At 34.7% G+C, this 20,910-nt stretch overlaps 1 protein-coding gene across 1 annotated transcript in view; it reads right to left on the bottom strand.

The window, feature by feature from the left end:
- Positions 1 to 19,249, bottom strand: part of Smp_143660 (mdn1, midasin-related) — a gene marked incomplete at its 5' end in the record, with an annotated part of 55,771 nt that extends 36,522 nt beyond the window's left edge. Inside the window, 9 exons of the mRNA XM_018797754.1 lie at positions 2,054 to 2,337; positions 3,132 to 3,429; positions 5,532 to 5,922; positions 8,838 to 9,085; positions 10,414 to 10,473; positions 13,520 to 13,786; positions 15,618 to 15,672; positions 17,364 to 17,562; positions 19,147 to 19,249. Of these exons, the coding sequence (XP_018652764.1) occupies positions 2,054 to 2,337; positions 3,132 to 3,429; positions 5,532 to 5,922; positions 8,838 to 9,085; positions 10,414 to 10,473; positions 13,520 to 13,786; positions 15,618 to 15,672; positions 17,364 to 17,562; positions 19,147 to 19,249 (1,905 nt within the window). The remainder of the gene's footprint in view (positions 1 to 2,053; positions 2,338 to 3,131; positions 3,430 to 5,531; positions 5,923 to 8,837; positions 9,086 to 10,413; positions 10,474 to 13,519; positions 13,787 to 15,617; positions 15,673 to 17,363; positions 17,563 to 19,146) is intronic.
- Positions 19,250 to 20,910: the final 1,661 nt, after the last annotated feature.

Raw genomic sequence — 20,910 nt, 5'->3', positions numbered from 1 at the left:
AAAAGATCTGCCTTCATGGTGTAGGCAAAACGGAAGTAAGAAATGTCCTAATACCTATAATAGCATTCAACGAGATATTGACATACTTTGAATTGCCCACATGCAAATATGATTCAACCCTGAATAAAGATTCGTGATAATGCGGACGTTATGACAGAAAAGTTGTGAAGCAACTATGCTTCCATCGGGAAGCACAGACAAGATTGCAAAATAACAATTCTAAATTTATTTCTATCGCAATCATCATAATCACTTTACTATTGTTTTTTTAATAAATACAGTCAATAAAATCTGATTCTACTAACCTAGGTGGCCTGCTTCAATATCTGGGCTACCTGTTCCCCCTATCTAGATATTTCAACAAATCTGTTTTTCTTTATTTTAACACATTATTATGTATATTAATCGCATATATTCAGGCGCGTTTATGAAAAGTCTAAGACTTATCGCTTTTAAAGATACAAAAGAGAACAATCAGGGGCATCCTGGTAGTTGATAATGAACACTATTCAGATATAGGTTCTTGAACTGCTAACACCTAACTGGCGATCACTCAATTATTTATTGTCAGAGTCGATCAAGAAATAAGAAAAGGAAACTATTCGTAATACTTTGTGCTGTTGTTATTCATCTTTTTCATATCTGCTTCTATTTCCCGGCGTAATGTGTTCTTTGGTCTTCCTCTTTTCCGCTTCCCTTCCGGATTCCATGTTAGGGATTGCCTTGTAATACACATTGGTGATTTCCTTAATGTATGTCCGATCCACTTCCAACGTCTTTTCCTAATTTCCTCTTCAGCTGGAAGCTTATTTGTCCTCTTCCATAAAACGCTATTGCTGATAGTATCCGGCCAGTGAATGTTGAGTATTTTGCGTAAACAACTGTTTATAAATACTTGTACCTTCTTGACGATGGATGTAGTAGTTCTCCACGTTTGAGCTCCGTACAGTAGGACTGACTGTGTTGACGTTCGTATTGAAGATTCTCACTTTGAAGTTCTTTGACAATTGTTTTGGGTTCCATATGTTTTCAATTGTAGAAATGATGTACATGCTTTGCAAATCCTCGCCTTTATATCTGCATCCGATCCTCCTTGTTTATAAACGATGCTTCCTAGGTACGTGAATGTTTCCACCTCTTCCATAGCTTCGCCATCAAGTTTTTTGGTAATTACTATCAATTTAATCATGTTATTTACTATAGTCATAACAATTTGCAAATGTTTTTTTTTGTAGTCGATTATATCATGTTCTCCTTCTCTCTAGAGCTTATTCCGTCGGTCTATTAGTTAAATTTATATGAAAGTGATTATAATAATCGTTCACTAATGAACTACACACAATATTACATTTGAAAAACATTTTATCCATCTGCACAAAATAGTCGGTGTATATGGATGACTTAGAGCACACAAAAAATGGATCCTCTTTTCATCCAACATGATGTCATGATTATCATTTTAATTTACAGCGACCTATGATAAAATCTGTTTTGAAGAGGGAGGAGGATAATTATTTGTTATGCCCCGATAACAATAGTGAATGGTAACTTTGGGATCCATTTATGGACCAATATTATGCATATCATTTTTATCGTATATTTGCTAAATAATTAAATTACTCATATTCATATTCCTTTCATTGTGAGCTTTATTTTGACCCGTCGACTATTATTGTACGATTTACCATTCCTGAGTTATACCCAATCTATTAATTACTGTTCCCCCTATTCACAGCCACATTTGGCTAACTCTTGTACAAATGTTATTTTCCATTTTATTGGTACGTTGTGGTCAGTCTGTTTGGTATATAAACTCAGTATGTTTGAAATGCAAGGATTCATACCACAGAGGCTGTTATTGTTGTTCTGGACTTAACTGACTGGGCTAGGCAGGAGCAGGATCGATAAGCACTCTAGACTGCTTGCTCGTACGGTTTTCGTGTGTCACTGTTCCAATCGATAATTCGCTGCTCTGTGATTGGAGGTCTTATCACGTCATACATTAACTAGGCATCCATTCGGCCACAAGATATAACATTATTACTACACTTACACGTAATAAACTCGGTTGTCCAGGCCATTGAGTGAGTATATGTTTAATTTGTTTTTCTAAATTTCTCATTAATACATTTAATTTCTCAGCTTCTTCTAATGGAATAGGATCAAGGTAAATATTGTAACAATGTGATTTAGTATTACAATAATGATTGAAAGATGTATTTGAGAATTTGGACAAATGATGGATCGGTAAAATAGGATTAGCTCGTATATCATATTGACCCATATAAGCAGTGATACCGATATAAGACAAAGTAGTCTGTTCATCGATAGTGGGATCTGTAAAAACAAAAAGAGGGGGAATTGAAAAGATGATAACACCAAAAACATTTACTGAAAATCTTAAAAGGAATACACAACATAATTAATCATAATGTTTAAAATCTATTGTAGTTGAAAACACAACATTTAAAATGTTCAGTGACTAAGCAAAGATGGATAGTGACTAGCAGTGAAATTCAAGACGCGTTTCGTCCTATTTGGGACTCGTCAGCCGGATGTACCTTGCTTACAATGCTTGTGAATCAAGCTATATCGAGGCAATACGCACAGTATGCACATATGCCAATTAGAGACTGACCAGTTAGATTCCTAACACATCCATGGGAAGATTCGAACAAACAATACTAAATGAATTTGTTCAGTGACCGTTGGAAGTCTTTATAACACTACTCGGTCTACAGTAAATGATTGTGTTTTAGTTGTCAATACAATTACATTTCATCCTTATATCACAAAATTGTAATTCAAGAAAAACCCAATTTGGGACTCGCCAGCTGGATGTACCTGCATCACAGTTTTGATGTGAAGCAGATTAGAACTTGAAACTAGTGAATTTCAATCCAAATACCAACGCATTATCCACTGAGTTATTCAATCTAGCTGGTTACTAAGTTATTCAATGGGTATGAATAGCTAAGTTACACTAAAAATTGTCGAATAACGCTATTGTCGATGTAATTCGCGCTCAGAATATGCATATGGCAACAGAGACTGATTAATTATAATCTTAATTATCAACATTAAGAGATTACACACCTTTAGTTGACAATAATAATAATAACTTGACTTACCTAAACTGAATTTCGATTCAATCGATAACCAACTAGCTAAATTAAAACCATATAGAACTGTATGCCAATGCCAAGAAAATATACTACTGATATCTACTGATTGAGTAGTACTATGTTTATCAATTAGTAATGATGAATTCAATGGATAATTTATTGTACAATTTGAATTTAACAATAATAAATAAACAAGACGTTTTATAAAATAGACTAATTCCTTTTCTTCTGGGATCCAATATTTTCCGGAACCATTCAATGAATTCTTCAACCATTTATCGATCGCTTCTAATTTGGCAACAGTCTACATGTCGAAAAAAACACATTTGAATACAGGAGAAAATTAAGTACCTGCTCAAAGATTGAATGATAGACAGCTCAAGTAAACGGAAAAAGATAAACTTACGTCTCGGAATGACTGAAGTAATTACACTCCGCTTGCATTATAAGTTTGGGAGCATTCTAATGTGACATAACTATAAGCAAACAATATTGTTAAAAGAACACACTTCAAACTGAGATATGTCATCAGTAGTTGTAAATACTTGACTAACTAGTTAATATAAGGAACATCTTGCCATTATTACACACACACGTCACAATACACTATAATGTTCATCAGATGGAACATAATCCTATGATTCATCGAGTAACAGTAGTCGTCATTGGTATCATCGTCTAGAGGCACTACAATGTTAACGCATAAATTTCAAATTCAAATGTCATTCTGGTCAATTCAGTTTAGAAAACCGGATAGTATTATTAACTATCGCACCAAAAAAAAACGATTTAGTTATATAGTATAAACTGATCCTTTAGTCTGGTGGTTTGAATTGCCTATCATGATGAAACAAAGGAGCTATTTCAGCTATAATACAAGTTTTACTAGAGCATACTACGCATAGCAGATTGACTGAAGAAGATAAAGGCTAAAGTAGCAAACATAAAGTCACATGGCGAAGTCGTACTACCAACTGTTCAATAGTGTAATGACAATAAAGTGTTTTCCCGGAAGCAAAAAGCATCTTGAGCGATGCTGTCTTTTCCAAACGAAAGGATGGTGTCAGAAGAGATTGGCCTTGAAAACAGCATATGAATTTCTGTTACCGGTAGTCATGACTGAAAGTACATAGTGTTATATCTCAAACTTAGATTCTTAGTATGCCACATATGACTTGAGCACTCGAACACTAGAACCTTCCCAAGTCGCAAATGGAAAGACAGAAGACAATTGAAAGGAATGTTATTCCAAACATTTTTCAATTATGGTACAAATAGTCAGGTATTTATAGTTTCTTACTAAAAAGGAAATCATTATTATAGTTATCCTATCCGCACACAGAAGGTTATAAACATTTGTCTAATAGGGAAGCAACACGTAGTGGTTGTGGAATTTTCTTCCAAAAACTCATTCGATGGAATATCTTTGGCTCTTTCTGAGCCTCCTCAAGTTCACCCGTAAACCATCCTCACAGAAAGCTAACACATAAAAAAATTTCTCGTATAAAAAGGTCCAAGTTGTTGTTCAAAGGACGTTGTGGCCACGTTTCCAGGTCGCCAAGACAAAATTTGATCTGCTTTCCTTTCTAGATGACTAAAGATTTATACTTCTATAAGGCGAGCAACCAGGAAGTAAAAACTGCCCAAACACGTCCATCAACACACAATAACATCTCGCTCAACATCGTATGTCTTCAGTGGGATTCAAACTTGTTATTTAGTGCTTGAAAATCTAGTATTTTAAGAAGTAAAACACTGCTCCAATGCATGAAAAGTGTACACAAAAACTCGAGTGTGTAAACCTATACATCGTTACTGAATAACACGAAAATATATAACTATTATTTGATGTTTTTATTTTCACTAAAAACAAAATAAACCAAGTAGAAAGTTGAGGGGTTTCATGTGAGACTTGTAGGCACTGGAATCGGTCCAGTGGAGTGGTTATGGATGTGCATTAATGAAGAATCTCATAATCAAAAGAAACAACCGTCCAGAGCTTACTGGTTTTTAATAGTTATCTAGTTATCAGTTTGTTGACGTTAATTATGAAATCTGTACAGTTTGACATGAAAATCAAAGTACCATTACTCAAATTATCGACGAATAATTAACTGCCTTTTCGGAACTATATAAACAAAAACTATCACTGATTATCACATTCATTATAATCGTAGAAAAAGTAACTTTTCTATATGTGTAAATCAAATGATAACTCCGCCTGTAGCTCCTTCGAGGGCTGCTGCTGGTCCCAAGCCCGGGTAAAGGAGGAGGGTTAGGCATGGGGTTAGCGACCCCATCCAGTAGAAAATCAACCCGCTAAAAACACGCTAACCAGAAAAAATCATATGATCCTGTTAAAGAAATTACCTGTTGAATTTCTTTCTCTTTTTCAAAATTCCCAACTTGTGAATTATGATGAATACCTAATTCTGTATAAGCATTTATACAACCAATTTCAGAGAAACGAAGACGCCAATCCACTTCTTCATTTAATGATTGATCTATTAAATCAGGTGATGTAGATCGTTCATGATGCTTCATTTTCTTTGATTTAATACCTTGTAAATCATTACGAATTAGCTGTTTACGATGATCAGCTTCTAAGAATAGACTAGCACGTGATTCAGCTAATTGTTTACGTTCTAATTCAATTTGTTTCCAATGTTGATTTAATGGTAATATGATTGAGTTTAGAATACGACCAATTAATTTATTATGAATATCAGTTACATTTGAAGATGAATGTTTTTCAGCATTATGTAACCATAATAAATTTAATATGAATGAACTTATTCTGAAAAAAGAGGAGAAGAAGGGAGAAGACGGGTTGAAGTTTATCAACTAAACACAAAGGAACAGAGTCTACATTACTGATAAGTCTTGTCGATTGAACGCTATATTCGTTTTCCTAAGCTATTCTGGTAACCCACAGACTAGAACTACTCAGAGACTTGAACACCAGAGAGAAGACGCAAATATGAGAGAAAAATACTTTACTCCAAGGTTCGTTCTTGTACAAAAAATCATGGGTATTTATAGATGTTAGCGTCTGTTAAATCAACATCATATTTCAGCCAATCAGTTAACGACATATTATGCTACCGACCAATAGTAACGAGCCACGTTGGAATTCTAGAATGTTCCATCATACTCTGATTGGCTAGGGCTCTGCTGCTCCTTTTGGGTCTCTGGAGGCTCCGTTGAAGTTCTCCGGAAGCCGACTCAACAATTACATAATATTTAGAGAGAAAATTTTGGTAATCAAAGTTCTGCTATAACTCATTCCACTATTTTGACAGCCAATGTAGATAAAGAAGATTATATAAACTTCTTTTGAGTGTAAACACCATGTATTGACGTGGATTCCGATAGCTTCAGCAGTATAAACAAGACAAACTTGCAAAGCGTGTGATAAATTTGATGAAATATGGTGGATAACCGTTAACGTTTTATTCAGATGAACTTCATCTCCTGTGTCCACTAAGTAACGAAGATCACAAACTGTTAATCAGTCATACATGTCCATAGCTCAACCAACATTGATTGTGAATTTTACGATATCGTTTGCACATATAAAAACTACTGCGACTCAATAGCATAATGGAACTGAACATAAGCAGTTTATTTGATAAACAAACCAAATACAATGGTAATTATAACTTGTTGCGCCGTAAATCTGATTCCTTTTTGCTCGTATGAATGATTGTTTGTTGCTAAAATATACGTACTGTCTATCCTCGTATGTAATAAATGACTTGATCCGCGTTGGTTAATAACGGAGTTAAATAAGTCAAATACGAGAATGGATTTAGAATACATATATTTTCTTTACTCATCGATCTGGCCAGAGAATCAGAGTAATGAAGCAAATAGATGAGAGCGGAACAAAAATGACGCGCATTGGAGATGGCTGGGAAGTCAACTCGAGAGTGAAGCGAAAATAATGCATATTGGACATGGCTGGGAAGCCAACTCGAGAGCGAAGCGAAAATAATGCGTATTGGAGATTGGCGGAGAAGCCAACTCGATTTAAGCAAGCGTTAATCAACATTTATAGTCGGACAAAAATGAGTGACAGACATATGATGAATAAGATACTAAGTGTACACATATATGCCCATATAAAAGTATAGCCAAGGTTAATAAGCGAATAATGAACAAGATCAAAATATGACTCATGACAGGCGAATTGGCTTGGCCAGTAGCTAGGATAAAGCATATGGGCTTAACAAATAAACCGATACTACAAACTATTATGGACAAACCTAAGACACTATATATCTTGATCTAGAAAGAAACTGGTTTTATTTAGTTAGTTCAGAACATAGACATTGTTACAATAAAACAACAAAATATATAAAAACACCCACACAAATCATTGGATTTGTGTATGTATTGGAATACTGTCCAGGTATGTAAACTGAAACAGATGGTTTTCATAAGGAGCTATTCCTCCAGACCTTCAGCTAGAGGTCTAATCCTAAAGACAATGGAGCAGCGTTAAGAGATGCAGTAACCAACATTAGGTCCACCAGTCATTTGTTCCGTCAACATCCAGGAGCCCATCTGAAACGTTAGTTTGGAATCGTGGTTCTGCAACTCCTTAAGTGGATTCTCCAAGAACCCGAATCCAGTTTAACTGTCGGACATTCTCATTTCAAAAACAACATCCTTCCGATCACGAGAAGGCAGTGAGTAGGACTACCCTGACAGTGACTGTATACTCGTTGTCATATAAAACAGCATTGCTAGAGGACGAGCGAATTTGCCCCATTTTCGGGCGTACAAGGCGTTTATGAGGAAGTCAAGAAAACTTACAACGATAACCTGTTTTTGTCAAACTACCAGTTACCAAAAATTATGATCATGTGTATGACTATCTAATAATTAATCTTACAGGTGAAATCTACGAAGAATAACAGAAATGAATGAAATTATTGATTCGAATTTCAGGTAAGTCACCAACGAAAACAAATTTTCTTCCTATCGAAATAGAGGTTTCAGTGACAACCGTGACGACTGAAAGAATGATGTAAGATCACAATGGCCGTCATTTTTCAGTGTTGACAAAAGCTCAGCGTGAAGCTTGCAGTTTTTTGTACATTCCAAATCCCAATTCACCGCCCAGATTATTGTTAATGAATTGAATTTGAGAAAGTCCCCCGAACATAGATTAGAGGAGTAGCAGAAAAACCTGATTCCTGATAACCTCCAATGATGTTGTGATGGAAAAGACATCGAGATCAGTGTATAGTCATAAAACAGATGCATTTTGATGTATCACAGTTTCATAACTAAAGATTTTTATAACTTATGGCAGTTATTGAGTAGAGTAGAAAGCTATCTGTCGGTAGTCGGGTGATCATCAACACTTCATATGTAAATAAATGTTTTGTAAATGAAATTAGTAGACAGGATACTCTGGACCCAGATTTCGAACTACTTGGCCTTCATCAGCAAGATTTACCTTTAATCTTAAAAGAATTAGTGCTATCTTTATTAGTTCTAAACCGTGTCAACTAGCTTCAGAGTCTTAGATATTGACAACTGAGCTATCAGGGTAACGGCTGTCCTTTCCAAAAGACTGATTCATCGATTATTGAGTAGTGCCCGATGTTGTGTTCGTTTAGTCGTTTTAGTACTGATCGATGCGTGTTATATAGTCTCATACAAATGAATGAAATATGATTTTAAAAAATATTAACTTACCGAAACTGGGTCTCATGAATTCTATGCGAAACACCAATCACATTACCAGTGAATGAAGTCGGATTATTAATAGAATTAAATAACTGTTGAATTAATCGTCTTGATTTAGAATTGGCTAACTCTAATGCAAGTGATAATGATCGAGATAATCGTTGACCACCAGAAATAACTGGTAGAATAACATTATCATTTTGTGTATTAGGCAAAAGACTAGTCACTAAATTTGTAATCATAGAAGACACAGTAACCTGTTCATTTGTATAAAAAGAATATATATATATATATATAAGTATTCTATGAGTTCCAGGAAAAAAAACATTCAACAAAGATGTTTTAAAAAAGGCGATGAGTTTGATGATACTTTCAATAAGAAATTTACTGATTCTACAACAGTCATGAAAAATCATATACTTGAACGTTTTAAAACTGACTCTTAGACACTCAAAAACTTGATATAGTTTAACCGCATTTAGAAGAAAAAAAGAAGCTTTGGTTTAATGGTTAGTTTACGTATGAAAAGCATGGATGTCCAGTGGGTGGGTGTTTGCCTTTGATACTATCAAAGACGTGATAAGACCAGTAACAAGATAGTTAATGGAGCAGTCAAGATAAGACATATAATTCACCGTTTATCTAAGAGTTATATGAACGAGGTCTCTTCAGCATTTCTTCCAGTTTCTCAAGACTGTTCCAAGAATTCCCAAAAGTTCCTGGAGGTTCAATAGCAATACTGAGCAATACTGACTAAGTCAAATCGACGTTAGAACGCTATTGCCTCAGCAAATTAAAAACTAACAATATTGTTTATAAGCAAAGATGGATAGTGGTTAGCAGTGGAACCCAGGACGTGTGTTTCATCCTATTTTGGACTCGTCAGCTGGATGTGCCTGCATTTCAGAGTTGATGTTCACTCTGGGAGTTGAACGCAGTACCCTTAGCTTCGAACGCCATCGCGTTATTCACTTAGCTACTGAATTGTGATAGCCACCAATATTGCACTTGAACTGTATTTTTGTAAAACCATCGATCTACAGTGTCTACAGATTTAACTATGTGATATAATCAAGAAATCCACTTACTATAAACATGAATTAAGAGGAATATATGAGAAAGTATATGACTTGTAAATAGATTGTCAACAATTAGCAAGTTCAAGCCTCAATTTCCTTTTGACGAGTTGTAGATTTCTGTCTAATCTCCTTAGTACTGATCACATTTTGCCGACAAAGTTGTAATGTTACCAATAGTCTAAGCGACTCGACATATCAGATGTCATATACTGAGATATTAGGTAAAGTATCTGATTCCTGAAGGAAGTAACAGTTTTCTCAAAATTTCAGATATACCTTTCTGTTGAGTGACACTTATCTTAGAAACCTAGATCTAGAGTTTGTTGTAGATTACCTCTAACCATTAATGTTTAAAATTTCACTACTCATCAACATAAATTTATTATCATACAACTTCTATGCTCATCATCCAAATCATTCGAGTTTCCATCATGTCTTATTTTTGAATTAATTTTAAAAAAAAAACAGGATAGATGAGAGAACTTTAACATACTACAATAGCTTACATTCAATGAATTATTCTGTGCAATAGTCTCATGGAACATAACACGAAGTCCTCGATAGATCTGTAAAAGAAAAAATAGTATTGAAAAGCTACTTTTCCTTATATCAGCTGTTACTGAGACATGAATATAAACCTCCATAGACTAATCTTGAAAACTCGAGGTGAGTACAAGCATTGAGGTGTAAATATTCACTAATTTACCAACAATAACTAATTTATGTACAAGTACGAATTCTTTGAGCAATGTGACTTAGACGTGATAATATCCGGATACTGCTTTATACAAAAGTAGATGAGTTACAGAGTCCGAACATACGAAGTATTACTTGAAATCAGAGAACACTAACCATAAGGAATGATGTAAGTTTCCACTCAGTCAACCAATCATAAATGACAGATAACAAAGAATAAAAGTGGGTCGACACAAGTTTACACAGAATATCAACATAACAAGATGAAATTAGAATAATGAATACAAAACAATTCAAAATGATCGTAGCAGTAGCAGTATCAATGACAGTAAAAAATGATTAAATTCTGAAAATATGGTTTAAGAAGACAATGAAAAATTATTTATGCTGAAATACTGAGACCCAATTTGTAGAAGAATATAAAGATTGAATATATATGCACTACTGTAACCTGCTCTAAGCTATAGCATTCAATGTCGCCCACCATTGGTCATAAAACTCTGTAGAACTCAAACCAGGTAGTTTACACCTACCTACATGATTCACCCGAAGAGTCAATAATTTTGTGGACTGATGTCACATTTTGTTTAAGACGTCCCATAACTTTTTTCCAATCTATAAGTAGATTAAAAGAAGTGAATGCCTTTTAACGGAAAATTCTGGAACTATATTAAACTCGAAACATCAGGATAAGTCAGTCATTAGGCTACAACGTAGGACCAGGCACACATATGCATCAGTTCAAGTTGGCTATACCTCATTAGAACAACAAGATGAACACCAAATTCATAGAAGTAGTTAATTTAGTGATGGTAATATATAGAAGATAGATTGTATATAAGGATATAATACAGGAAGAGAGAAAGATATGAAGTAATTTTAATCTTAAGGTTTAAGGGAAGATAAAGAGTGTATACACCTACGCCATTGTGATCGATTCTGAGCCATGACACCTAGAGTCTCCAACCATTGGTTACGATAGTCACGCGGACGCCAACCAGGTAGTCTGTATCTGCCAACATGGCTCAGACTAGAAGTTAGTGACTTCAAGCACTGATGCCACGTTTTGGTTTGGCCGCCCCCAACTTTCTTTCAACCATCGGTGTTCGGGCACACGTAACACGTGGCTCAAGCATCTCAGTCGATGAAGATTCATGACCTCATCAACTGGTTAACCATCATTCCCGAATACGCTGCGTCTAACCTCACTATTACTTACCCGGTGATCCCAGACTCTGAATTTTGTCAGCGTCTTCACCAAACAGGACTATGTCATCTGCGTATTCTAAGTCGATTAGTGGACCCCCTGAAAATTCAGTCGAAGAGAGTGTTATTTCCAGCACTGAGGCTAGTCTGATTTTCTCGTGTTTGCAGTTCACGAGTCTTAGTTAAGCGCCCGATATCTATTGAGGCAAGTATTTTAGATGCTATGTTAGTCAGACTAATCCCTCTATGGTTATCACAGGATGATTTTGGCCCCTTCTTATATATTGGGACAATAAGTGATTGTGACCAGTAAGTAATTGTATAGGTAATTACTTCGTCAGGAAACTAAAAAAATATAATCAATCAAGATAAATCAAGCACATGAACCAGACCCCGAGATAATCATAATGACTTTGTATTCAGTCATTGAACTTAAGTTGTTCTCTAATCAATTAACCTAATATTACATCTCTAACTGTTACGTAATGTCAAAAATCACATGTTCTACACAGGCTAATGTGTGGTATTAGGAAAAAGCAATCATGATAACGAACAGTAAAAGTTATTTGACTTACATAAAATAGTCCATATAAAAATGGTGTAATAATATCAGCAAATGTATTTAAACGATTAGGTTCTGTTAACCAATCTCCAAGCATTGATGTAGTTTCAATCCAACAACGAAGTTTTTGCAGTTCTATAGTTTTTTCAATTCTTTTAATATTATTATTATTATTATTTGTATCGAGTAAACAATGAACAAGAAGAAACTCCTCAGTGAAATCAGTTATATATGAGGTAATACGTCGACGAATCTCTACATACTATGATAAAACAGAAAAGATCGGAAGATTATTGTTAAATTTTATCTACGTCTACAGTAACACTTCATGTGAATTACCAAGTTAATTACATGTCTACACAATCAATATCAACTAACATGTTACTGTGTATATGAGAGTTAATAATACTGCTCATAAACTGAAATTGGCATAAGTGATGTTGAAAGGAGAACGGGTCTACAAATCTAAGGATAAATATCTACTCTTCCAATATTTATTGAGCTTATAAGAAACGTTAATGTAAACAGGTTTCAAGAATGTAAACATTGACATAATTTAAAAATTACTGAAGGAATATGAGGACCGAGCTTAAATCAACGTGAGCCCCTAAATGCCCTGGTACGGCCGAGAGTGGGGAGAGTCCATTCTCCCTCTCCAAATGCTCTCACATGGCCACGCGAATATATAGCCTCTGCCACACAAGTCCTACTCACTGCCTTCTCGTGGCACTACTGTTGCTTACGAAATTCAGGGGACGGAAAGCGAATGTCCGGACTTTAACCGGGTTGGTGGACACGGCGAGTCCACATAGGGAAGTTGGAAAACCCTGACTCTAAACCAATGGTGCACATGGACTCCAGTATCCTGAAGGAACAAATGGCGTATGAAACAATTGTTGATCACCGGCTACCATAGGACTGCATTTCCTTACGATGCTCCACTGCCTTATGGATCAGACTTTTAGGTCAAAGGCTCCGGGTGTGGTCCCCTAAGAAAACCACCTGTTTCAGTTTGGGCACCTGAGCAGTATCACAGTCCTCACACAAATCAAATGAGATTTGTGTGGCGCATATATATATCTGGTGCTCCTTTATATCAATATTTATGTGTTCAAATAAATAATAAATAAATAAACCTGTTAACTTACTTCAAAATTTGAATTTTGCCGTGTAACTAAAACATTTTCACAACTAAATCCTAATTGTTGTTTTAATGTTTCAGCTTTTTGTTTAAGATAATGCAATCGATTAACAAGTACACCTAACCATGGATGTAGCAAACCACAATTAACATGTCCATTAATATTCAATGGATTAGCGTTTATTAAAGATGGTAATAGAGAATTATTATATGCACCACTAGCAAGCTTTTGCATATTTTCACGAAACTGTAATTCATTTCTAATATAGTTTATCTGAGATTATTGAAAAGAAGAAGAAAAGATATGTCAGTGAGTTATCAGATTATAATTCAATGATTTAGATAATGGAATAATACTTCAACTATTAAATTGTAATCTACGTACAAAGTCCATTAGCAACTATTCATATGAACGCAATCTAGATATTCGAGCTAATGTACGCAAACGGAACAGGACAATTGTTTAAAGACTATTAATAGGTCGGCTATAACATGTATGCATCTAAATACCATCATAAATAGCTTACTTGAAAAGTGTGATTCAAAGTCTAGTGTATGAATCTAGCTAAAGACATCAAGTTGAATAATCTGAGGTAATACACTATCATGCCACGTTTATGTTACTTTGACAGTCTGTCTTCTAACTCATATAAATCTTCTCTACTGAAGCATATTTATCAACAACACCATATTTTATATGGGTACATCAGCAGTTAATCTCAGAAAAAAAGAAGGAACGTTAGGACTTTGTAAAAATGAACAGTAATAAATCCAGTGAAATATTTATCGATGAACTATTAGAGGATTAGGAAATAGGATTACGGCCAGTATTCAGTGAATTTTAAGCGGTAAATATATCAGTCCTATAGAAGGTCATTGAACAGGTGGGTAGTTGGTACAAGAGCAAGAGTCAGACATCGGTTAAACGCTAGGCATGCACAAGTAAATGAAACGCGACCCATTGATGAGAAAACATGGTCTGAATTTGCTACGGTCACCATAGCAAGTTAGGTTAGTGTACAGAAATCTTGCTTGTCAGAATCAGAAATAGGCACTGCACAATTTACCAGTAGTACAAATTCAGAATGTAAAACCAAGTGACGTGAGTTCGAATTGCATGAGAAGCATGATTTCCCGCAACAATACAGATATCTTTTCCTAATAAGTCCCTACTAGCACAAAACCTATGTCCAGAGTTAAGTCCTTATTTCCTTCAATCACCTACCATCTGAACAAATATTTATGTGATCTAAGTAAAGTTAGTGTATTCGTATCATATCAAGCAGTGAAAAGTTTGAAAATACTTTTCCTCATAAATATGAGTAGTATTACTCCTATACAAACAAACTCATTATAATTTATACAGTTTCAACAGCCAAATTCAATTTTCGAGGTATTCAACAAGACATACCAAATGAGAGTTGCATTATTACATTTCTGGCAGGAAATACAACTTTACAAGAGATTCGTTACAACTGGCAAAGAAATCCAATGTGTATTTTGTTCTTTATGAGACTCATCAGATAAATGTGTCTGTACCCCAGTATCGATGTTCACATTTGAACTTAAATGTAGAATCTTTTGCTTCAAACTATAAAACATACTTATAGCAATCGATCGTGTCATAATACACGGGGGGGGTTGAGAGACCGCCACAAATATATTTTACCATGTCCTGAATCACAATGAGTGCGCTCAAGTGGAAATTAACGTTTCAGATGTGATCTACATCAGGAGAAGATATGAGTATGATTTAACTCCTACACTAAGTTACGTTTACCGTATGGTTGGATAACAAATATTTATAATAGTCGTAAGCATCTTATGAACTAATTATACATGACTTTTATTTAGCCTCTTCTAGTTAGAAATGAATTATTCATCAGGCCGTTTTGAATTTTCCACACATATCCAAGAGGTGACATAATAAATCATGATTGAGTTCGTCTGTAAACTAGTTTCACCAAAACAATCCGAAATCAAATAAAATCACACAGCTAACAGCAAGGTCCCTTTTCCACGAAGGAAGAGAAAAAAAGTACACGATCAGAAATGGAATTTAAGCAACAACAAAAAAAAACAATTCCTTTTGATTGATTCCTTACTTCATGTTTAACTGCTTCCTCTTCAACCTGTACAACTATATAAGGATCTAATGGACTATATGGACAATTACAACGTAGATATAAGAAACCAATAAGGAGCCAACAATTAGATAAAATAAATTTATAATTCAGGATATCATCACTATCATCATTATCATCATGATGAACATCGTTATTATTGCTTTTTTGATTAGATAAAGATGAAGAGAGTTGTTCCAGATACCGGATTAATAATTCAATCAAACGTATAATACGATGCCAATCGTTCGATTTATCATTAGATATATATGATTTCAATAGATTGATTGATGGATTGAAAACATTACGAGTCCAGTTGATCAATTCAATGAGGTTATTAATAGAAATGATGGGACTGAGTGTATCCTCCTCATTCGTATCATTATTTTGTGAATTGATAACCTTCTGTATTGAATGAACAACTTGATATATTCCATAAAGAATATTGAAGGCATGTTGTATAATCATTTCAAGATTATTACATCTGGGTGGAAGAAATAAATTTAGTACAACAATCAAATCTCAACAATAATGAAAGCGGTAGAACTATGTAGAACTCAATGGTCAATTAACCAGTTAAAGGAACCGTCGAGACCAATTCTGAGTCAAATCATCCAACATCACTGACTATTGGTTACAATGATCGAACGGAACGCAACCAGGTAGTCTGTATTTACCTATATGGCACAAAATAATAGTCAGTGTCTTAATGGATCGATGATATATCTTAGTTTGGCTGCCCCTAGCACCTACGACTAGATAGGATTAACCTACTGGGAACCTAGAGTAGTTATAACTATATGTTTGTGACACTGCCGAATTCAAATCGGCTCTCTTAACCGCTAACAGTATAATCTAATTATACCTATATATTTGAAAAAGAATTAGACAGTCAGTCACAACGTAGAACTTCGTACGTACGTACATCAGTTTGAGTTGCCATACCACATTAACACAGAGATGCAGTTGTCGATTCAAATCCCATAGTGGTAGAAGTAGTAAGAGTATAAGCATTATGTGAAAGATTAGGGTTTGAAGATGTTATTCAAGAAGTATAATCCAGTGAAATAAATTTGGAAAGAGGGAAAAAAAGATAGAGACATGAAGAATTCAGAAGATTAAAATTTGGGAGAAACACAGGAGTGGATTCACTTTCTCCATTTGAAGCGATATTGACTCATGTCATTCAAAGTCTCTAACCATCAGTTGCTATCATCTCGTGGATCCCAACCAGGTAGTCTACACCCAATACTGAAGTAACATTTTGCATTTCGAGGGGGAGAATCGCATCCCGAACATGCCTGCATTGTTGCTTATAGTGTTGAGAAGATTGCATTTTGTCAGCGGCTTAACCAAAAAGACCTATGTCATCGGTATATTCTAAGTCAACAAGTGAATCTCCTGGTACAAGTTCAACTCCTCTAAATTTGGATGAGGAAAGTGTTATTTCTAAAAGCACGTCTACGATAAAGTTGAACAAGAATGGAGAGAGTGGACAGCCCTGACGAACACCATTTGAGGTAATCAATTCTGATGACAGTTCGCCATAAGCTTTAACTCGACCAGTTGTGTTCAAGAGCCTTTATAAGGTTAATGTACTTCTTTGGTACTCCTTTCAGTGACAAACACTGCCATATAACCTCACGATCGACAGAGTCAAATTACGCCTTAAGGTCGAGAATTAAGTAATTAACTAACCCAATTTGTTGAAAAATAACACTGACTTACTGTAAATATTCATTCTTTGACATATTGGTTGTTTCTTGTTTTGGAGATAAATACAATAAATGATTTGCTTTCTGTATAGCTTGTTGACGATAACGCCAACCATAAACTGTTAGCTTCCCAGTAAAAGAACAAGTTCCATATTCACATAACATTGGCCATGTTATATGAATAAGTGCATGACTTATGGAACGCCATTCACCTAATATATCGGGCTATAAAATTAAAGGGTTAAGAAACAAATGTACTTGTAAAAAATATCCAGATTATATACATAACGATAGAATGAATCAGGTATAATTATATATGCGATGTTAATAGTTTAAATTATAAATATGATTAAATTTGAACAGTGGCTAGCGTTGGATCCCAGGACAAATGTTTCGTTCCATTTCTACCTCAGGAGTCGGAAAACACAAACCTATATTAGTAATATGATATTTCATCAGATACGACGAGGAGCCTCTCATGGTTCATCTTAAATGTCGCCCTAAATATCCAACAACATAATTTTGTTATTATTACCGATTTCTTTACTTACTAGATTTATTCTTTTATAAACCATTTATGTCCCTCACAATGCTAACAACTAACTTTAATTACTAAAAATTAAAAATTAATGCAGCCGCTTTCCAATCACTTAAACTAGTGACCGCACGGCAACTTGATCGATAGAAACCAACACTGTCTAACCTCACTATTTGAATGGAACATTATAGAGAGGTGGTTATATGCCCTCGCTCTACCAGATTTGTTTGTATATAGGGCTTTTATTATACTAATACACTTCTCAGACACGTCCTTCTTCAATAAACAACCTCACAGAACAGCCATGTCCAACGGATTGAAGGCGGTCCTAATATCAAAAAATACTACGATTGTTACCCTGTATTAAGTATGACGGTGTTCTAGCATTTGGAGGAGGGTGAAAATTCGATCAATACATCCTCAGGCAGAACGAAAACCAGCTAGCTCTTCGTAAGCCAATCTTTCTCGGGTTTTGAACAATCTAGAAAGTATGACAAAAGTCAATGGTTTGGATCCAATCAGAATTAGACATATCTACCGATTGTAGTAGTCGCAGAAACTTAGTTTTAATATCAAAACATATACTCTGCATCGAGTACAAACACTATATGTCTACAACACAGACAATCATAGGTCGACTCGTTATTATCCTGGTAAAGACATAAGGACAGGTAACTCCCAGGACCTATTAATGGACTATTGTTCTGTATATATTCTTATTGTATAACTATTCAGTGATTAGACTGTGTATATCTATATTCATCTTATTATGAGCTTCATTTTGATCTACGAATTACTGTCCCTAAATTATATTCAGTTTATTGATTATTGTCTCCCACGTTCACAGCCACATTTGGCTTGATCTTGTACAAATATTATTTTCTATTTTATGGTGTGATGAGGTCTCTCTGTCTGATATATAAACCGAGTATGATTGAAATAAATGATTCGAAATCGGTGTTCTGGACCCAATTGGAAGGGCTAGGCGGACAAGGGACCAATAAGGATGCTAGACTGCTCCCGCTGGTCAAAGGTCATTGATTTGGCACAATGCAAAGATTAGACAAGTCATATTCCGATTGGTGGATAAGTTACGTGATAAAAAGCCAGACATAAAATCATAACTCATTGGCAACGGTCTTCTTTTATAAAGTCATAACACGACTCACTTGATTTACAGAGTGAACATTTAATAATTGATTTGGAAGACTCCAATCTAACTTCTTTAAAGCAAATGTTAAGAAAATAGACGAATTACTATTATTAGTATTCATTATAGTGAAATTCAATTCCTGTAGCAACTGTTTCATAACCCGCATTTGTTCACAATTATTGATTTTATATAAACATTTTGTTGCCATGGATAAATAAGCTAATAATTTTGGACGATTAAGGGTTAATAAATTAGAACGAAAATAAATTCGTAAAGATTCTGTTAAATCCCATTGATTATTGTTCACATCATATTGTTGTTGTAATGTGTTACCTAACAATTTTATATCCACAAATTTTGATAATAAAATCATTGTCCAAGGCCATAAACAATAAAAATCCATCATATCATTTGGATTATCATCATTGTGATGAACCATAGCAACATCACCATCACCATGGTTACTCATCTCCTCCTCCTCCCCCTCCTCATCATCATTATCGCCATCATCATTATTATTACTTCCAGTTATGTTTAATTCAGTTTTAAATCTTATCAAAAATTCATTCATTAATTGTCCAAATTGTAACCAATCTACTGATAATGCATTTAATTGTAATTGACATTTAGGCACATTCAATGGTGCTAATTTTGATTGAAAATATTGTGATATGATGGTTAAATTAGGTAAACTTTGATCCTCTGTTAGGTTATTGAATACAATATGTTGATTATGAAATAATAAACGTTCAGGCCAATCAAATGAATCACCTAATGGTCTTGAACCAAATAAACGTAACCATATCCATGCTTTACTAATCCATTTCATATATAGATTTGATAAGAGATCATCGGATTTGGTTAAAATATCTTTATAGTTAAGGAAATGGTTGGATAAATTGGTTAAAAAGGTAAACCATTGTTCTTTTAGATTAGATAAACCTGGATAATTATCTAACCAAATAGATGGAATATTATTTTCCATAGATAATTTAATAATTTTCAGTACAGGAATTCGATGAAGATCAGAAGATTGTAATAATGAATAAGATTGATTATCATTGAATTGTTGATGAATACAATGATGAGTGGATTGGATTAATTCATTTATTAATAAAAGATAAAGTTTTCTGTGGAAGGGAAACATTAAAGAAAGTTATTCAACATAGAGAAAGCTATGTGTTAAATACTCGATATGATTTGGAAAGTGATACAATACGAATCTTGATCAAAACAGTGAATAAAAAGGAAAATATTTCATTCTACTTAGGATATATGGTCGATAGTGAACACTGCATTACGAGGAAATTGCTAACTTGGAATCCGGAAGGGAAGCGGAAAACAGGGAAGGCCAAAGAACACATTACGCCGATAAACAGAAGCAGATATGAAAAGGATGAATAACAAATGGAAAGAACTGGAAAGGATTGCCCAGGACAACGTTGGATGGAGAATGCTGGTGTGAAGCTTATGCTCCTCCACAAGAAGGAACAGGCGTAAGTAAGTAACTGAACACTACGCTCTAATTATCGAAATGTTTTCATATGACAATGAGTTTATAGCCCCTAGTAGGGACGTCTTGCCCATTTTCTTTATGTGGTAGATTTTTATGAGAGAACGAAAAGCGGGCATACGAGGATTTACCCAGCTTGGCTAATACGAAGAATACATTGAAGGCAGTTGAGAAACCCTAATTCCTAACTGACAGTGTCGATGGAATCCAGGAACCGAAGAGTAAGAATGGTGTATAGATCTATTTAGAATCGCAGCTGACACAGAAATGAGTTCCACTGATCTTTAAATTAGATCGCGAAGTTAAAGGCTCTAGCACAAAAACTTTAAAAAACACCACCTGCTCCATCCAGGACA

Source organism: Schistosoma mansoni, chromosome 5 (genome assembly GCF_000237925.1).
Source record: "Schistosoma mansoni strain Puerto Rico chromosome 5, complete genome".
Lineage (NCBI taxonomy): Eukaryota > Metazoa > Platyhelminthes > Trematoda > Strigeidida > Schistosomatidae > Schistosoma > Schistosoma mansoni.
Note: the sequence above shows the minus strand (reverse complement) of the source record. Positions and strands in the feature narration are given on the sequence as shown.